Source organism: Carassius auratus, unplaced genomic scaffold, assembly GCF_003368295.1.
Source record: "Carassius auratus strain Wakin unplaced genomic scaffold, ASM336829v1 scaf_tig00008402, whole genome shotgun sequence".
In the NCBI taxonomy this organism is placed as follows: Eukaryota; Metazoa; Chordata; class Actinopteri; order Cypriniformes; family Cyprinidae; genus Carassius; species Carassius auratus.
Window position 1 is genome coordinate 58282 of NW_020523941.1, and position 19771 is coordinate 78052.

Genomic DNA, 19771 nt, shown 5'->3' on the forward strand with positions numbered 1-19771 from the left:
CCTCTCTTTCGTGCACATGACAAGCTGAAGTCCGGTAGCTGACTGATTGACATTTGTGAAGGGTTTGCGATGAGTTTATTAAAAGGGAAGATCATTACTGTTGTCGGGAGGTGAGAGTTACTTTAATCAGTCTGTTTAGCAGTCGTGTTCCTGAGATTGTCTGACAGAATAGCTGAGTGGTCTTTCAACGTTACTGTGATTGTTTTTATGAATACATGTTACTCCATATTAGAAAAGTGCATGTGAAAAACGAACAGTGCAGTGGTTTATGACCAAAATGATATGATCACATGACTCTGTATTTGTGCTTATTTGACATATTTTGGGTAGGTATGGCTTGTACAAATACGGGTATCATTCTATTTTACAGGGTTTTTTTCATGCATGATCATCAAAGTCATATTATTTTTATTTGTCATGTCATATTAAAGTTCCTGTTTAAGTAGTCTAACATGTTCTTAATTTTGGTATATAGATAATGCATTGATTTTCACTAATGTTAACAGACTCCTTAAACTGCATTTTTATCTGATTTATTTACTGTGCTGTCTCTCTCTCTCTTTTTTTTTCTTTTTTTTTTAATTGCATGTATGTGGCATAATAAAAGTGGGCTGATTGGCCGCTCCTGGGCCATGGTGTTTTTGAGTGGAGGATACATGGTCAAAATCTATGACAACAAACCAGGACTAGCATCAGGGGCCATCACAGAGATCAGGTCAGTTTTAAACAGACAAAAAAAGACCTCTTGACCCCTCAGTCAAATTCTCTGCCTTTAGCATCACTGCTCAACTTTTGTCAGGGCAGGTTTGTGACCCATTTTTATTGCACAACCTTACAGAAAGCAATGATCAGAGGACATCAACAGAATAAAAGAGAGGGCATAATATGCAAAGAAAAAATATGCACCAACTGAAGTTTTCTAGAACATATTAGTACTCTCTGTCCATATCTGTTTATGTTGTGTAAATAACCCTGTTCCTGTGATTCACCTCTTCTGTCACCAGGGGGAGATGCAGGGCTTTCTCTTTCCTCGATATTCATTTACACTGTAAAATATGTGTAGAAACAGATTTCACTCAGAAATGTTCAGTTAGAATAAACTGAAATAGTACTTTCTTGTAAAACGCTCTACAATCATTTTTCTTTTATTTACAAATTCTTTTCTAAATCTTTTTTTATTTTATTTTTTATACAGTGTAGGTGCCCTGGTTAGAATGCAGCAATGATAGATTAGGACACAAAAACAGTAATCTTCTGTGATGCATGCAGAGTTGCTTTAGTTAAAGTAAAAGTGTTTTATAAAGACATAATTTACATCTGAAACAGATGTCTTGTCAGTCATAAACCATGATTAAAACACTGTATTTGGACAGATCAGCTGTCAGATTTTGTACACATTTTGTGGAATTTAAGATGAATAATGTTTTTTCGTGTGTGAGCAGGAAACAGATTGAGGAGCTTCAGCAAGCCAAAATGCTGAGAGGAAATCTCACGGCTGCAGAGCAGTTGAGTCTACTCAGCAGTCATGATGACCTCCAGCAGGCCCTGGAAGGGGCTTTCTTTGTCCAGGTACAGTTTTCCCCTAAACGTAGATGACTTCCCGTTGACCCAAAAATGTGACTGGGCCAGATAAATATCTCCCTGATATGTATGGAACTAAAGCAACAAGTATTTCATGTGAAGATGAGAAAGTGTATTCACTAATGACAAGTACCAAACTTATTATTTTACTTTTATATGTTTTAATGTGCACAAAAAAAGCGCTTGAAACCAGAAGAAATGTCTGTGGTTTTACATCTGAAGTGGTTTGAACATTCCACATGTGATTAACTATTGAAATTACACCCGTGTTTAATGACTAAAAGGTATTGAACAATTTGGAGCCAAACTTCTGTTTGCTATTGGAAATGCATCCCCCAGTTATGTTTACATCAACATTTAATGACGCCATATAGTCCTGTTATGTGCTGATAGTGCTGTATTTGCATATTTCTGTATTGGCGATACTATACCATTAATGTTATATAACTTATTTAATTTTATTTTTTTAATGTATGTTAGATCTTATAGTAAATGATTTATTAATGTATACGTTACATTTAAAAAAAAAACTGGATCTTCTCTCTGTTCTGGGTTTCTCCAATCATTTCATATGTATGTCTCAATATGGAAGTAATTATCAGTCCTTACTTCAGTTTCATAACAACTAAAAAGTTTTCCTGCTGAATGATTAAAGAAGCATGAGTGAATATTCCTGTCTGTTTTATCACCCTTTTATAATTATTCACGTCATATTTTTAAGCCCATTCCACTGTCATAAATTTTTTCCTCTCTTGTTTTCTTCTTGTTCCTTTTTTGTGCTCATATGGAAAAGATGTTGCTATAGCTTAAATTATAGTACATTTCATACAGTCCCTTTGCTATGATGTTGACAATCATCTGCTCTTGTCCTCTGTGTTTTCTGTCAATAGGAGTGTGTGTTTGAGGACCTGGAAGCAAAGCAGACTGTCTTCCATGAGGTGGAGGATCTTGTCACAGAAAGCGTGATTCTCAGCAGCTCCACTTCCTGCCTGATGCCAAGCAACGTGTTCTCTCGTGTCCAGAACCGAACTCGCTGCATCATTTCTCATCCGGTTAGCTATGATTACAGTCAGTGAGAGATTATATTATATTATATATACACTTGTGGGGATGCACAAGTTTGAGGCCATATTGAAAAGGTGAGTCTAAAATCAAATTTTTAGGCCTTTAAAATGTTTTTGAAAGAAATTATAGTGTAAAAAGAAATAATGAAAATGATAATAAAAAAAAAGGATTGGCAGTACATTTCACAGTTCATTTGATATGCATATACTTCAGTTCAGTGTTCTACACTTTTATTTTACATCTTTTAGTTTTAGTGCTACTATTTATGTTTATTTGATGAAAGTATTATTTACATGGACGTGTCAGGTTTTCAGTCCTGATTTAGCAGCCTGTAGTGAAGAATGGAGATAAGTGCTTTAGGCCTAGAGGGCTTTACTGGACTTTGAATCCTTCCGTGCTTAACGGAAATTCCACTCTGATCTCATGAGCTGCAAGGTCTTGCTGGTCGTGTTGTCCTTCAAAGCAATGTGAGGCAAATAGTTCACCTTCACCTGCATTAAGTGAATGTTTAATCATGAATGCCAAGCATTTGTAGTCTGACATTTAGACAGAGAGACCTTCATAGTGGGAAAGAAGTTCAATACAAGGCCATTATCTCCAGCTCTAGTAAACAAATTGGTATAGTGCTTTATCTGTGTCCAGGGGTAAACAGTGTCATTTCCTTCTTGTTTTGAACTTCACAGGTAAACCCGCCCTACTATGTGCGTCTGGTGGAGCTGGTGCCACACCCTGAAACACTGCCTGCTGTAATGGATGCTGCTTACTCACTGATGACGGATGTCGGGCAAGCACCTGTGCGACTCAGGAAGGAGATCGATGGTTTCGCATTGAACCGTGTTCAGTATGCCATCATAGCCGAGTCATGGAGGCTGGTTCAGGTTAGTTGAGCCATGGAACAAAACCACAAATCAGTTAGAGTCATGAATATATTCAATAATATTTCGACTACCTACCCATTCTCTGGTGAAATTCATAAGGCACCAGGTAAACATTTATTGACATTGACACAGAGGTAGTGAAATGGACAGGATATGTAAGGAGATGTTGTGCTTATGGGCATTCCAGGTTCTGTTGAACTGTCTATTCTTCAAAGAATCCTTAAAAATTTATCACAGTTTAAAAAAATTATAATACATAATCAATTTATAACCTCCAAATTTTGCATGGTAGTGTAAAATAAGATAGTTGTGTCCTCTCAATTATGAAAAATAAAATTCAAACTGTTTTATTTACCATATGTAGCCATTTTTTTTTGTTATTATTATTATTTTTTATTATTGTTGCTGCAATTTTATAAAAGCAATGCGCCACTTAAAGGGGGGGTGAAATGCTATTTCATGCATACTGAGTTTTTTACACTGTTAAAGAGTTGGATTCCCATGCTAAACATGGACAAAGTTTCAAAAATTAAGTTGTACGTTTGAAGGAGTATTTCTGTTCCAAAAATACTCCTTCCAGTTTGTCACAAGTTTCGGAAAGTTTTTTTCGAGTATGGCTCTGTTTGACGTTAGAGGGAGCGGAATTTCCTTATATGGGTCCTAAGGCACTTCTGCCGGAAGAGCGCGCGCTCCCGTATAGCAGAGCAATGAGAGCACAACAGACATTCACTGATCAGAGCGAGAGCGTCGCGAAAAGTCACAAAAGAAGTGTGTTTTTGGTTGCCAGGGCAAGACAACCCTGTACAGATTACCAAAAGAGGAACAGCATTAAGGGACCAGTGGACGGAGTTTATTTTTACAGAGCATCAACGGAGTTGTGCAAGTGTTTGTGTTTGTTCCCTGCATTTTGAAGATGCTTGTTTTACAAACAAGGCCCAGTTTGACGCCGGATTTGCACATCGTTTATTTCTAAAGGATAATGCAGTCCCAATGAAAAAGGGTCACGATTGTTTGTTGGAACCGCATGCGGTGAGTAAAACTGCTTCAAATATCTCTGTGTTGTTAACTTAGCTATCGGCGCGTAAGCACATCAAGTAAACAACATGCGATGTTGTCATCAAACTGCACTTTCCACATGTACAGCTTAAAAAAAAAAAAAAAAAAAAAAAAAGACGACAAAGTGGAACTTAGTCATTTTCCAAAACCGCTAAGCAAATATATACAGTTTCAACACATACCACATAGAGACGTCGTTGCTGATGCTGCTCTTGTTAAATTTCAGCCTCTAGATCTGATTCTGGATCATAAATATACGCTGAATCTGACTGTTAGCCATGGTTTGTTTTGGATGTTTTTTTCCTCACGGTAATGTCACAGCTTCCAAACGCTCTCAACGCAAAAGCTTACTCGCGCTCGTGATTCTTTAGCTCCGCCCACACGTCACGCCTCCAGCCGGTCTTGTTTTTCCGGGAAAAATCGGTACAGACTATCTTTCTCTTATGAATATAATAAAACTAAAGACTTTTTGGAGTTATGACGGATGCAGTACTACTCTATAGGTACTCAAGATTAACAGGATATTGAGTGAAAACGAGCATTTCACCCCCCCCCCCCCCCCTTAAAAGGGATAGTTCAACCTTAAATGAAAATGCCCCTCACCCTCAAGTTTCTTTCTTCTGCAGAACATATGAGAAGATATTTTGAAGAATGTGGGAAAGCAAACAGTTTCTGTTCCCTTTTGATTTCCGTATTTCATTTTTGGGTGAACTTTCTCTTTAAGGCCTGCATTACAGTGAACTTACCACAAATCACATGGTAAAGACCACCATTACCCAAGGTCAAATCTGTGTAACGCACAGCTTCTCATGGTTTGCTGCTTTAATATGTTGACCACATTACAGGATGAATGTTGTTAGTTTATATATAACAGACCCTTTATTTGTTAATGCATGGAGAAAATATATTGTAGACAAATCTTATTACTTGCATATCTTTGAACAGGAAAATACTATGATTTTGATGCATGTTTCCGTAACACCCTGTTTTTATGAAGAATGGAATGTGAAATTAGTGGAAGGAATGAATGAACAGAGACTTTTGTATTTTGTAAAAATAGAAAAAAAATTAGTATTCTGAGTCTTATCTCACAGTTTACAAATGATTGATTTAGAGAAAGGGAAAAACAACTATCTCTTTTCTTTGGTTCTCTTGAGAAACTTTTAGAACAGCCAGCTTATCTTTCCTCACACTGGTGGATTTGTCCTGGTTCTACAGTACACCTGTTTTACAGTGTATCAAATGAACATAGGGTAGAGTTAGGTAATCCACTTTAAAAACCAAACCCTTTATTCAGCACTGCCCACAAGCATGAACAAAAAGCAGAGTCAAGAAAGCACCTCCACAAACAATGCACACTTCTCTTTGAACTTCTTTTTAGAGTGTCTGTTCATTATTCAGTCAAGTAATGGACAAGTCAAGATAAAACACAAAACTGCACATTCTTTCAAGGCAGGGTGTATTATGGAGACATCATCATAAAACTGTGTAGGTGATTCATGGTGACACTAAATGATGTTATATACACAGGCATTATATGGGCAATCTACTGTGTAACAGAGGTGTGGTGAAATTGTGTTTAAAATGCATTATCAACTATGTAAAATCTTTTCCTAACTGTAGTTGTAGCCAATCGTATTTGTAAAATCATTACCCATTTTTAAAGTTGTTTTCATGTAGTGTTCATGAATACTGTCTAATCTTTGGAAAATACCCTTATCCTACATAAATAATGCAGATTAACCAAAATGTTTTCACCACCATCACTTAATATCATCATTTACTCACCCTTATGCAACTTCAAACTTGCATGATTTCTTTCACAAAAGAAGATATTTAGCACAATGTTCAGACCACACTCTTTCCGTATTATCACAGTGAGAAGCAGAAAAACAATTGGGCAAATGATGACAGAATTTTTGTTTTCGAGTATTTGTTTTTTATATATCAATTTAGATACATCCACTAAAGGACAATATTTTGATTTACGTTTTGAGAGGAAAACCCTAGAGGAATGCTCTCAATTAAGTTAAACTAAAAGAAAGGTTCCTTACAAAAGTAAAAGCCCTTGTGGTGTTGTTACCTAAGAACATTCTGTGACTTAATCACAGTTTCTGACATTTTAGTGGATAAATGTTGAACCACTTGTAAGTGTCAATTTCCTTTTTTTAAGCTGGTTCCAGATGTACATAAAGTACACCATATGTCCAATAAAGTATGCTGTCCATTCTGCTTTTATGTTTAGAGACAATTTCACAACACTGAAAATTATATGCTATTCTTAACCTTTTTGACTGACTTGACGTTTCTGCTCATTTAAGAGATTTATAACCACTGAACTGAGGCTGAACTAAAGGAAATCTTATGAGTGTGAACACAAAATATCACATTAGCTGTAAATGTTATTTGTATTAATCTTATTCATCACACAGGATGGAGGAGTGGGGTTTTATATATATGTATGTAATGTTTTGGGTCAGCTTCTAAATGACTGAAATACCTCTCCTCTTTTTTTTTGTTGAAGGCAAATACTTCTCCAAACATTTCAAAAGACAGTTGATGAACCAGTTAAACCAGCACGCAAACTGGTTATTGCGTACTGTTTTTGTTTAGATAATTAAAAGTAATTACATAAGCTGGTTTTACATAGGTTACATATTGTTCAAAGACTAGTTAATTGGTGTTGTTGCATCTCTTTTGTTCAATTTGAAAAGTCTTCACATTATATTATTTGAGTTTATTCATGTATCACTCCTTTGAATAATGAGATGTGTGAGCTGTTCATGTTGTTATCATCGGGTCTAAATACCTTACCCTTGCATCAAAGTTTAAAACAGTGCCCACGGACATTTGAATATTCTAGAGCAGATGAAAATTCAAACTGTTCTGATATTCACAACACCAATAATGGGATAGTTCAAGCAAAAATGAGAATTCCATCATCAAACATTTGCTGCTCCTCATTGACTTCCACAGTGGGGACAGCAACTGTTTGATTATCTACATTCTTCAAAATATCTTCATTTGTGTTCAGCAGAAGAAAGAAACTCATACAGGTTTGTTACTAATTGAGGGTGAGTAAATGATGACATAATCTTGGATGAACTATCCCTTTCGTTTACACTGTGAAGTTGTCACAGAAGCACTTCTGAAGTGGCATTTAGAAGTCTTTACAACTCTAATGCTGCTCGGGAGGCTTAATTGAGTCTATATGCTGAACTTTCAACATGCACAGAGCAGCTTGAAATCAGTGGGGTAAAGATGCCTTAAGATTTCTGTAAGCCTCTCATACAGTTTTTAAAGCTGAGTTCTGTAGATTTTAGACTTACAGACTTATGTTTTCATGGACTTGCCCTTTATTTATTTTTTTCTTACTTCATGGACTTACCTCTTACTTTTCTTTTGTTCCTCCTTACTTCATTGACTTGCATCTTTTTTGTGTTTGTGCATTTTAAAGGAGTTGTTTTAGAAAATAGTTTTTTTTTTTTTTTTTTTTTTTTTTTTGAGGAACATTTAAAGTTTGGATGGTGCCCCACATGCCAGATTTGCAGCTCAAATCCACTCATGCTTCCTCTCAGAGTTCAGGCGGCTCTTTGAGAGAGAGCCAGCACTGGAAAGTAGAGCAGCTGGGAAAGCTAATGGCTGCCCCTGGTGATTACCGTAGAGGAAAGGCTTCTTTTCACGGTTTCCCCAGCCAGTCCGCCGCCTGGCGACACCGAGATAACAGCCTCGTTGTTGCATGCAGGAAATGAACAAAGACCACCCTGTGCCCCTCCTATACTCGTCCCCCACTGCTTGTTCTGTATCCAAGCTTTGATTTCAGCACAGTCAGGCAACAGGTATCTGTAGCCACAGGTAATCTGAGTGCAAAGTGGGCTTAAGGCCTGGCACAACCACACTTTCCTCCCCCTGCCATGCCATCCCATTGTTCAGAGGACACTGAGTTAAATGATAAGAGAAACCCAATACAGTGGGAGCAGCTTTAAAAAGGTTGGGGGGGACCTTCTGATTTCCTCTCAATAAGGGGGACCAAACCTTGTTGGCTGGACAAACTACTAAGCAGGAAGCTGTAATTTCAGGATCAGAATATCAGAACATCAGTAAACCACTTTTAGAAACATTGTCTTTCATGCAAGCATATAACACCGTGCGAGTTGCCAAATGAACTTCTCTTTCTTTTCATCCAGGACGGAGTGATCTCAGTGAAGGACATTGATCTGGTGATGTCTGAGGGCTTGGGCATGCGCTACGCTTTTATAGGTCCCATTGAAACCATGCATCTCAACGCACCAGAAGGCAAGCTACCTATTAACCCATGCAATTTAAAAAAAATGGGATAATGAAACTTTGTATTTAAGCACTGAGAAGGTTTTGTTTTCATTATGCATGTAAATACATTGGTGCGGTGCTTGGGGCAGCGAAAAAGCAGTGTGTGAAAACCTCTTATTGTTTAGATTACATCCACCCCACATGACCTTAAGTGTGTGCATGTGTTTTGAAGAGATCTCATGTTCACGGTGAAAATCAGAAGGCAGTGTGAAATCTATAGGATGATCCCCCTATGAAACGTGCTTTGCCATGTGACACCGGTACTAACCTTTGATGACAGATGACTTATTATTCTCAGCCCTGCCTCCTTGCACTGTGAGTGAGGTGCTACAGTGCTCTCACTGTGGTGATAAAGCCCCCCTGTAAACTTTAGAGTTCCGTCCTGGTTTCCTCCATTGCTGTATTGGCACAAGTTCTTGGAAACTGTAAGCGAAGAACTGTGGCTGAACTTTCATTGGTGCACATCTTATCTGCTGAGAGCCCTTCTAAAAGAACTCATGCCCTTCAGATGGAGAGCTACTCAATTCATGCTTGAAAAATCTGTTACAAAACAAAAAGCCAGTAACTTTATTTGCTGAGTCATTTTAGACTCCGTTCCAAACTGATTATACTTTTTGTGTCACAGTTATTCATAAGGACTAGGCAGAGTTTGTTATACAAAATCAGAATTTTGTCGCTCGTTTTAAAAACATATTCTAAATTTAGTAAAATGAATCAAAACCATTTCTGTAATATGTTGTTATTAAAGTCATGAAAAGTATCAGACCTTTTATGGTGAACCGTAATACTACTGTATTGTAGAAACGCAAAAGCAGGTTTTGATTTGATCCTCATTCTTTGTTTTGTCTGTCCAGGTATGGAAGATTATCTCCAGCGCTACAGCGAAGGAATGAAGAGGGTTCTTAACACTTTTGGACCTGTTCCAGACTTTTCCGGAGAGCCAGCAGCTAGAATTATAAAAGTATGCAATATCATTGATATTATTAAGAATTGGAAAATTTCTTGAAAAAGTTGCTTTTGAAATCTTAAATTGGATTTCCTAAATAGTCACATATATATTTTAAATATATAATTATTGTACTCATTATAAACTGAAAGATTTTACCATCTACTTTAGGAGATCGGTGAGCTGATCCCTGCTGAACAGGAGCACCTTACAGCCAGAAGAGAGAGAAGAGATCAGCTGCTGATGGGACTTGCTAAACTGAAGGAATGAAGATACTACCTAAATGGAAGTGGTTATGGATCATCTGAGCCATTGTTGTCCTTGGTGTTAAAAATTTCCCTTCCATGGAACAGAATATTGACTGAAGAGCACTTTAATGTGTAATTCTCAATCAAAAGGAAAATATGGGTAGTTGAAAGTGAATGGAATTTTCCTAACTTCCTCAATGGACATTGATTAATTAATCTCTTTATACCTAAGCCAAGCCCAATGATTATGTGTACACTTAACTTGAGATGTATTAATGTCATAACATTTCAAACCAAGTGTCAGATGCAAGTAAATAATGCTTTTCTCAGAACTAACAATGACTTAACTGACTGGTAACAAGGTGGTGATTTTTAGGGTACAGTATGACGTCAGTTCACACAGGTGTTCTAGCAGAGAAAAAACTGGTGTAGTACATCACATTAAAAAGAAAATGAAATTAAAAACATACAACATATCTTAACTTTGACACAGTATAGTTTTGAATATTTCAAGTCATGAGTAAATAACCTACAATCACATAGAAAGTGATTTTTAGTCTAAGGTATGTATTAGGCTACTAGTATTAGATTAATACTGGAACTTAAATGTGAATAGTTCAGTAAAGTTTAGGCCCACTAATAAATAAATATGTTATGTTTTGCTGGTGCAGGCTATTAGCCTAGTGTTTGGCCTGATATTTTGTGAAATAATGCAGAGACAGATTTTTAGTGGGCCTAAACTTTACCTAATTGCAATATTCATCTAATGTAAGTAGGCCTAATAGATACGTTTCATGGCACCTGAACGGTTTAGACTAAAAAACACTTTCTATTCGACTACAGGTTATTTACTCATGACGTGAAATATTAAGAACTATACTGTGTCAGAGTTAAGAGATGTTGTAGGTTTGAATACAATACCACATCTACACGCTAGCGACGCGACAGCGAGATCGCATTCCAGGAACATTCCAGTTGTGACGCCTTCGAGCTCAAGAACCACCCAATGAACGCCGTGACTCCGCCCGAAGTCAGGTGCACTAGACTTACCCCCACTGTCCTCGGTCAAATCACTTCATCTCACTCTCGAGACCACAAAGAAACTCCGCAAGTTAACGTGCTGATTTGAACTCACCTGGGCGGATATATATCATGGATTTGATCTGAATCGTTTTGTAGGCTAACAGGTAACTTCCTTTTGTAAAACCGCCAGACATTTCACTATTTTTTAAGTGACAATAGTATGTGATAATTCTTCCGTGTTAATTTCGACCAAATATGACCAAAGTTACCAAAATGAGTGGGAGTGAAGGGTATAATTAATAGGAATTTAATAATGTTATTAATGGATTTATTTATAGCCTATATATTAATGAAGGTATTTTCAATTCAATATTTCGAGTCATTTGAAGACATAGACTTATTGTTTGTTTTATTAGGATCGATGAATGAAAATGTAGGCTTACCCTACTGGTAGTTTGGAATAATATATATGCTTTTTAAATAAGTCTCTTATGCTTTCCAAGCTGCATTAATTTGACCAAAAATACAGTAAATGAGTGCAATATTGTACAATCTGTACAAAATATTGTGAAATAATGTTACAATTAAAAAAAAAATAATTTTGTAATTGTAATTTAAAAAGTCATTACTCCAGTTTTTAGTGACGATCTTTTTTTTCTTTTCTTTTTTACAATGATAAAATTATCTTTTATTGTAATATACTGTATCTATTTTAATGTATTTTGTGATCAGCCTTGGCGAGCATAAGAGACGTCTTTCAAAAACATTCTATTCTATTTTTCTGTATATTTTTTAGTTATCTGAAATTTAAATCAACTGTAAGGTGACCATAATGTTATTGACTTTTTTTTTAGTTCAAATTTACATTTAAATATATATAAAGTGTGTGAACTTTACATGCTGTTTAAATTTGAACTAAAATATTTTCAAAATTTTTTTTTGTTCAAAATTATATGTAGTTGCTCAAATTCACCACTTTCTTTTCGATTATTAGGAGGTGAGAGCAACAGCAGACAGGATGAGTTGGGGAGCACTTTATGCCCAGCTGGGAGGAGTAAATAAACACTCCACTAGCCTGGGAAAGATCTGGCTGTCTGTCCTCTTCATCTTTCGCATTAGCATCCTTGTAATAGCCGCCGAAACAGTCTGGGGGGATGAGCAGTCCGACTTCACCTGTAACACACAGCAGCCCGGCTGCAAAAACGTCTGCTACGACCACTTCTTTCCAGTCTCACACATCCGTCTCTGGTGCCTGCAGCTCATCTTTGTGTCTACACCGGCTTTGATGGTGGCTATGCATGTGGCATATCGCAAACATAATGTAAAGAAAAGACTTTTGGCCAACCGAGGTGGCGGTGCCAAAGGGGAAGACCTGGAGAGTCTGAAGAATAGGCGTCTACCCATCACTGGGCCGCTGTGGTGGACCTACACCTCCAGCCTGTTCTTCAGGCTCCTTTTCGAGGCCGGATTCATGTACGCTCTGTATTATGTCTATGATGGGTTTCAGATGGCCCGTCTTGTGAAGTGTGAGCAGTGGCCCTGTCCCAATAAAGTTGACTGCTTTATCTCACGACCAACAGAGAAGACAGTCTTCACCATCTTCATGGTGGGATCTTCTTCAATCTGCATTGTGCTCAATGTGGCTGAACTGGCCTACCTGATTGTCAAAGCATTGCTGAGGTGCTCAGCCAGAGCCAAAGGAAGGCACGCTTTTGTTCACCAAGATAAAATGTCCACAGAAAAAGCAAACTTGCAGAATGAAAAGAACGCAAGGTTGCTGTCATCTGCTTCGGACTCCTTGAGCGATAAGACTGTTTAAGATTATCCTTACATCCAGTGACTGATTCTACCAACATGGTTATAGGCTTGTGATGACAGTGTTTTAAAGGTGACCAAACACACACAGTTTCACCCAATCTCATGTTAATCTTGACGATCTATAAAGTAGTATTGCATTCTTCATATCTCCAAAAAGTCTTAAGTTTTATAATTTTTATACAAGAAAGATACACCTTTCCGATTCTCTAAAGAGTGAGGAGCACTTAAGCGCTGATTGCCAACAAAACTGAGACATTTGATGCAGTTTCACTTACGAATCGTGACCGGGATCTTTCATAGCTTGGACCACTTCATCTTTCAGTATCAAATGATGTGCAAATCCATCGTCGAACTGGGACTTGTTTATAAAACTTTCATCAGCAAACAGACTTGCGAAACTCCATTGCTGCCCCGAAAAAAACAACTGCATCCACTGAACACTTTGTTCTTCGGGAAGCTAGACAAGAGAAGCTAGAAGGGAGAAATGCCCACATAAGGAGTTCCACCCTTCATTATGTAATGAAGAGCCACGATCAAAAAAACAAAACAAAAAACACAGAAGTGTGTTTTTTGATACTTTGGCCATGCTTAGCATGAGAATCCAACTCTTTAACAGTGTAAATAACTCTGAATGCCTGAAACAGCATTAGACCTCCCTTTTAACTTCTCTAATGCTATTAGAACATTAGAATTGGTGTGTTTTGTACCTTGTTTTTGACACCCTGCCCTGAGAAAACAACAAAGCCTAACCTGACAGCAGGTTTCAAGCATGCTTCATTCAAGAGTTGACATTCCTGGTGACAGTGATTTTGCCCAATAAGACATGTTCCTGGATCACCATTACTGTCCAAAAATACAGATTTGACAAAATCTCTACGCCTAAGATTAACCCACAATTTATTCTTAAAATCAGAGGGAAATGATAGCTGATTAAAAAGGGTGAATAAGCACCTCATCCTGTTTGTAAGCCTAAAACTGACCTTTCCTGAAAAGTTATCTCTCAATTCTGATTGGTTGATTGGAATGATGTACCTGGATGAACAAAGATGTTGATTCTGGAACATGTTGTACTTGGTCAAATCACGCTCACCGACATCCTCCTCCAAGCCAGAAGACGATTAGGGTGTACATACGGCACTGTACGTACGTTCTGTGTTAAATTTAATTTTCTAAATTACTTAATAGCCTCACAGACAGTCCTACTCTCTCGTGGCATTAGAAAAGCTCAAGAGTGACTCCTGCTGGTCACGTTCAGAGACCCTCTTAGCACAAAATTGAGTGTTCTTTTTGAGGGATCAATTTACACGAAGTTGTATTGTGTATATAAATGCTTCTTTTTAAGACTTCGTTTTGCTTTGTTTACTTCTTTTTAAACGCAATTCCTCGCATGCTCTTTCTGTTACCCATCAACCGTTTTGACTAGCGATATATATTTTACAGAGCTGTGCTGGATTTGTGTTTTTGTATGTGTTTATATGTGCTTATTTTACCACATATTTTAAATGTCTTCAGCAACTGCACTCCTGTGTTTAGTTTGAAGTAATTTCACAAGGATCTGTTGCATTGACCCATACCGGGGATTTTATTTCAGTAGCCTATGCCGCAGTGCCTTATGAGGTTGACAACAAACAAGGCTGAGTGGAGTGAGATGATCGTTGCGCGAACTCAGTGACCCCGAGTCAGTCAGTCAGTCAGTCCACCTGTTGACAGGTGAGCGCTTGTGGTCTCGCGCTTCGTCAGCTGTCCGTTATCTTCTGCTTTGTTTTTCTCCTCTCTGAGAGGCCCTACAAGTCAGCCAAGACCAGTTTTGAATTTAAGGCTGTGTTTAAACCGCGGAAATTATTGTTTCCAAAGTTTCCACATGGCATTGATGGAATCTTCTGCTGTTTCCTAAAGTGAGCTGTGATAATTTTTCGATATACACCTGTTTGTAAAAGTAGCTATACATTTCTTTGACATTTTGGCTAACAACTTCTTTTTAATATGAATATGTTAATAAAAAACGTATTAAATGTTTGCTGTTTGTCAGTATTGTAATTTCCGTGTGCAAAACCAATGGAATCTATTCTATCTTAGGAAAGGCCTGCTGTAATGACGGATACCTTGCCATGCACTACAAAAATTCCAAAGTTTTTGACTAGACCCATTTTTGTATTTTTGCCAGTTTACTGCCACAAACCAACTTTTAGTAATTGCTTAGATTACTTTAAACTAATATTTTAAATTCTAAAGTTACCTATTGCGACTGAGCATCTTCACAAGTTTAGCCTAATTTGGCGGCAGGTGAATTTATTATTAGGTTATGTAATTATAAAACGGGTTTGCAAACAAGAATTTAACAATAAGAAAATTATATTTTAGACACAATATGGCCAATTATTATTATATATATTTTTTTAATATTTCCAAAACAGAATCAAGTGCCAAACAACGCATGACTGACTGCTTGAATGGAACGCGGAGTGATACAATCGGTGAAACGTCCAAATTCTATAACAAGAAATATCAGCACTCTTGGAACACCGCCTGTACAAGCATATAATAATCATTATTATTATTTCAAATAATTCTAATCATCACAATCATTAACAACATTATCATTACTATCATTAATATAACAATTATTATTAAACTATTATTATAAGAATATTTCGTGGTATAAAGTCAAATAAAGCATGTAAATTCATGTAAAATTATAGGTCGGAGTACTATAGTTAAATTCGTGCTATGAGTGTGCCCAGTTGACAGGGGCGTGGCGTGCGCGCTGACTGGCCGATGACTTTCTGAAAGCAGCACTCCTGCATGACCACTCAAAGTGACAGTAGCGATGGCTGGGAACCGGAGACAGCTGCGCTTGGTGAGACCCCGTCTCCACACTCGGTTTGCCATGAAAAACTAGGTTTTCTTCGAGAGTTTGACCTCGGGTCTATGTGTGAAGAACTTTTATGAATGAATAAGTTGGCCGGCCACTTTCAAAAGAGTTTGGTAAGCTGGCAGTGCTGCCAGGATTTGGGAACGGGGGGAGCGGGGAGAGCGGGGAGGGCTCCTGCTACCTTTGGGAGGTCTGTATGCTTTCAACGCACTCAAACTGTGGCACCAGTGGCCGCTGGATATTGCTTTCTTTAGATAAGTTTGCCTACTTCCGTCAAGGTATGCTTTAAGTTAGGTCTACGAATCTTTTATCCTTTTATATCCCACATTAATTAATTAAGACTTTTTGCTAAATGGAAGGCCATGAACTAAAGACTTCAGTTTTGGATGGTTTCTACTAGCAACAGCATTTAGACACATTTCAAGGAAAGAGCTGTTGATTGAGATGACAGGTATGAGCAATCACTGCAAAGAATAGAAAATCTGCCTCTCTCTGACAGTTTGACCTGGATGTACAATGAGAGCAGTGGACAATTACTATCATCAGCTAATTATATAAACAGAAGCAGTTTGTAATTAAATACTTAGCTGACAGATCAAAGAAGCTAAGTCTTATTGATATTTAATAATTACAAACTAACAAGTTTAATAACTGTAATGAAAATGATAGCTGCCTTGGGAACTAAAAGATGATAATTTGAGAGAAACGAGCCACAATAGACCTTAATTAAGTGGAATTAAAAAATAAATAAATTTGAATTTGAAAATAAATAAAAGGGCTAAAATTGCTAATATCTGTTGAACTAGTTAAAGGATTTAAAAAAGAATCATCTAAATAAATAATTATTTTAGTTATATAAAGTTATGTATAAAGATATATTCATGTAAAATAAACCTAGTTAAATGTAAAATAAATGAATAAACAACTGTTTTCTATTATTATTATGTAACTTGCATTTTCTCTTTCAGGGTCATAGACTTGATTTAGAACCTTAGTCGATGGATTTGCCGCCCTCAATACAAAATCATTTTAGTAAGTAAATATGTTGCTTTTCTTGCTATTGTATATTTGCTATTTTAGGGTTCTTTGTTTACTAATGACAATACTATATCAACCTTGTTCTGTTATACCAAGTTAAATTTTCTTGTTAATTTGAGCTCATTATGATAAGGATGAAATCTGTGTTGATCAAAATCCTTTGGTTATAAGATGACACTCATTTCTGGATTCATGAATTTTTGTGAATGAATGAATGAATTGTACATTTTAAGCTGGCAATTAACTATACTGATGTAGATATCATCTGGGTGTAGATTCACAACTATAAAGTGGCCTGGTTTTGGCAGTGCCCTGTCTCCATATTTCACTGCATTTTTCACCTTGATGTCCTGAAACTGGCTCTATCAGGGTCCCACGCATCACTGTCCATTCAACGCTTTCAACTGTTTTTGAACATTATAATGTCGATCTCAGCACATGCCAGCTGGGCAGTGAAGCGAACAGGAGAGAAAGAGACCGTGTGTATGAGTGTATGTGTGTGTGTCAGGGCTGGAGAGAAAGCGAGCCAGAGAGAGTTTGCTTACACTGTGCATGCCAGGTTCATAGCAGCCAGTTAGAGAGTTAAATAGCCAGGGGTCAAGGAATCCATAAGTTTATGTCAAACATTTAGTTTTTTTAATGTGATATTTACAGTGATCAATGACAAGGGTGATTTGCTTGGTTTTCCTAAACGTCGTTTGGTAAAGTTGTGCAGGGGAGTGCTTTATTAGGGCTGACCATTCGGATCTTATGCAGAACCGTGAAATGCTGTGTGAGTTCATGAGTTTTTTTTAATGTTAATTTACCTTTAGCTGTGCCTGTCTAAATGGGCAGTGCAGGCCAGAGATGATCCTGGTCTGGTGTACAATGTAACGTTGTTTTGTTAACTGGTTCTGATGAATCCTCTCTGTTCCCCTTTAACCCTTTCTCTCTCCTGACTCCACTCTCTCACGCCCTCAGACTGTACTTTCTCTCTAGGCTAGAAATCGTGAAGCATGGGTGACTGGAGCTTTCTTGGACGGCTCTTGGAGAATGCACAGGAACACTCGACCGTGATCGGCAAAGTCTGGCTGACAGTACTCTTCATTTTTAGGATTCTGGTGTTGGGAGCTGCGGCTGAGGAGGTCTGGGGTGACGAGCAGTCGGACTTCACTTGCAACACGCAGCAACCCGGTTGCGAGAACGTCTGCTACGACGAGGCCTTCCCCATTTCCCACATCCGCTTCTGGGTGCTCCAAATCATCTTCGTGTCCACGCCGACGCTCATCTACCTGGGCCATGTCCTGCACATCGTTCGAATGGAAGAGAAGCGCAAAGAGCGTGAGGAGGAGCTGCGAAAGGCCAGTCGGCTCCAGGATGAGAAAGAACTCCTGTATAGAAATGGAGGGGGAGGGGAGTCTGGTGGACGGGGTGGGGGCGGCGGCGGCAAAAAGGAGAAGCCGCCAATCAGAGACGAGCATGGCAAAATTCGTATTAGAGGTGCCTTGTTGCGCACCTACGTGTTCAACATCATTTTCAAGACCCTGTTTGAAGTGGGGTTCATTTTAGGTCAGTATTTCCTCTATGGTTTCAAGTTGCGGCCCCTGTATAAGTGTGCGCGGTGGCCCTGTCCCAACACGGTGGACTGCTTCATTTCCCGGCCCACGGAAAAGACCATCTTCATCATATTTATGCTTGTGGTGGCTTGCGTGTCCCTTTTGCTGAATTTGTTAGAAATCTATCACCTCGGATGGAAGAAGGTCAAACAGGGCATGACCAACGAGTTTGCCCCCGACCGCGAGTCGCTGCCAGACGCAGACGAAGCGGAGGCCGAGTCATTTAGAACTGCGCCTGCCACCCTCAGCTACCCGCCAGACTACACGGAGGTGGCAGTGGGTGGCGGGGCGTTCCTCCAGCCTGTGTCGGCGCCCTCGACGGCCGAGTTCAAGATGGACCCTCTACGTGAGGAGCTGGAGGAGTCCTCGCCGTTCTACATAAGCAACAACAACCACAGGCTGGCTGCCGAGCAGAACTGGGCCAACCTGGCCACTGAGCAGCAGACTCGGGAGATGAACGCCGCCTCTCCCTCCCCTTCCTCCTCCTCATCTCGCTCCTCCAATAATGGGCGGCAAGCCAAAGAAGCCTGTCGGCAGGCTGGCGCCCCCACCTCCCCTGGCGGTGGTTCGAGCACCGGGCCAGAGGAGGGGCACGTCACCACCACGGTGGAGATGCACGAGCCGCCCGTCATTTTCACTGATGCTCGACGACTGAGCAGGGCTAGCAAAGCTAGTAGCGCGAGAGCGAGGCCCAATGATTTGGCAGTGTAGTGGCTCTCCACTGCAAAGCGCAGGTTTTTGTGGACAAAAACACAAAAAATACACCAAAAAACAAAGAGGAAGAAAGAGGCAGATTGCTGGAATAAGAAAAAAAAAAAACGTTAATTCCATTCATTATTTAATCCATTTTACAATGTAAAATTACAAAGAGTTTAGTCATCTCTTATGGCTTCTGAATGCTGGTTAGTTTTATGCAGTAGCTGAATGGAGCAGCACATCTAATGCAGATTATGTTACAACAGTATCTCAATGATTTATTAAATAAATGTCACTTAAATTAGTCTTATGACAAGGCCTTAATGTAAAAATTTCCATTCAGTCTGTTCAATTTATTAAGTATATATTAAGTAACCAAATATAAAACGTTTGCAGTACAATACAAGTTACAAATAAGCAAAAATACACTTAAAGTACAATGTAAATACACTGAGTATTGAGTAGACAATGACGGAGTAGACATGTATTATTATTTTTAAAAGTATTTGTGACCCCATCTGTGAGATTCAGGCTAAATTCTCAAAATCGAATTATGAGATAACAAGCATCAAAGTTTGATTTCAACAATTAATTTCACAATGATTTCGATCTTTGACATGGCCGTA

General features: G+C 38.4%; 3 protein-coding genes across 6 annotated transcripts; all 3 read left to right on the plus strand.

Moving 5' to 3' along the window:
* The first annotated feature begins 59 nt into the window (after positions 1 to 59).
* Positions 60 to 10435, plus strand: LOC113071898 (lambda-crystallin-like). Of its 2 annotated transcripts, none has more exons than XM_026245179.1 (8): positions 60 to 110; positions 608 to 715; positions 1443 to 1569; positions 2472 to 2633; positions 3330 to 3524; positions 8768 to 8876; positions 9764 to 9870; positions 10027 to 10435. In XM_026245179.1, the coding sequence occupies exons 1-8, from the start codon at positions 70 to 72 to the stop codon at positions 10123 to 10125; spliced, it is 948 nt and encodes a 315-aa protein (XP_026100964.1). In that variant the 5' UTR covers positions 60 to 69; the 3' UTR covers positions 10126 to 10435. The 2 variants fall into 2 exon arrangements, with proteins under 2 accessions (XP_026100964.1, XP_026100965.1); XM_026245180.1 differs by lacking the exon at positions 60 to 110 and adding an exon at positions 302 to 326.
* A 535-nt stretch (positions 10436 to 10970) lies between these two features.
* LOC113071899 (gap junction beta-2 protein-like) lies at positions 10971 to 13240 on the plus strand. Its single transcript, XM_026245181.1, has 2 exons — positions 10971 to 11290; positions 12121 to 13240. Exon 2 carries the CDS (start codon positions 12145 to 12147, stop codon positions 12943 to 12945), a length of 801 nt encoding a protein of 266 aa, XP_026100966.1. The 5' UTR covers positions 10971 to 11290; positions 12121 to 12144; the 3' UTR covers positions 12946 to 13240.
* Positions 13241 to 15747: 2507 nt separating this feature from the next.
* Positions 15748 to 19501, plus strand: LOC113071900 (gap junction alpha-3 protein-like). Of its 3 annotated transcripts, XM_026245182.1 has the most exons (3): positions 15748 to 15801; positions 16785 to 16848; positions 17815 to 19501. In XM_026245182.1, the coding sequence occupies exon 3, from the start codon at positions 17850 to 17852 to the stop codon at positions 19158 to 19160; it is 1311 nt and encodes a 436-aa protein (XP_026100967.1). In that variant the 5' UTR covers positions 15748 to 15801; positions 16785 to 16848; positions 17815 to 17849; the 3' UTR covers positions 19161 to 19501. The 3 variants fall into 3 exon arrangements, with proteins under 3 accessions (XP_026100967.1, XP_026100968.1, XP_026100969.1); XM_026245183.1 differs by lacking the exon at positions 16785 to 16848; XM_026245184.1 differs by lacking the exons at positions 15748 to 15801; positions 16785 to 16848 and adding an exon at positions 17426 to 17626.
* The last annotated feature ends 270 nt before the right edge of the window (positions 19502 to 19771 follow it).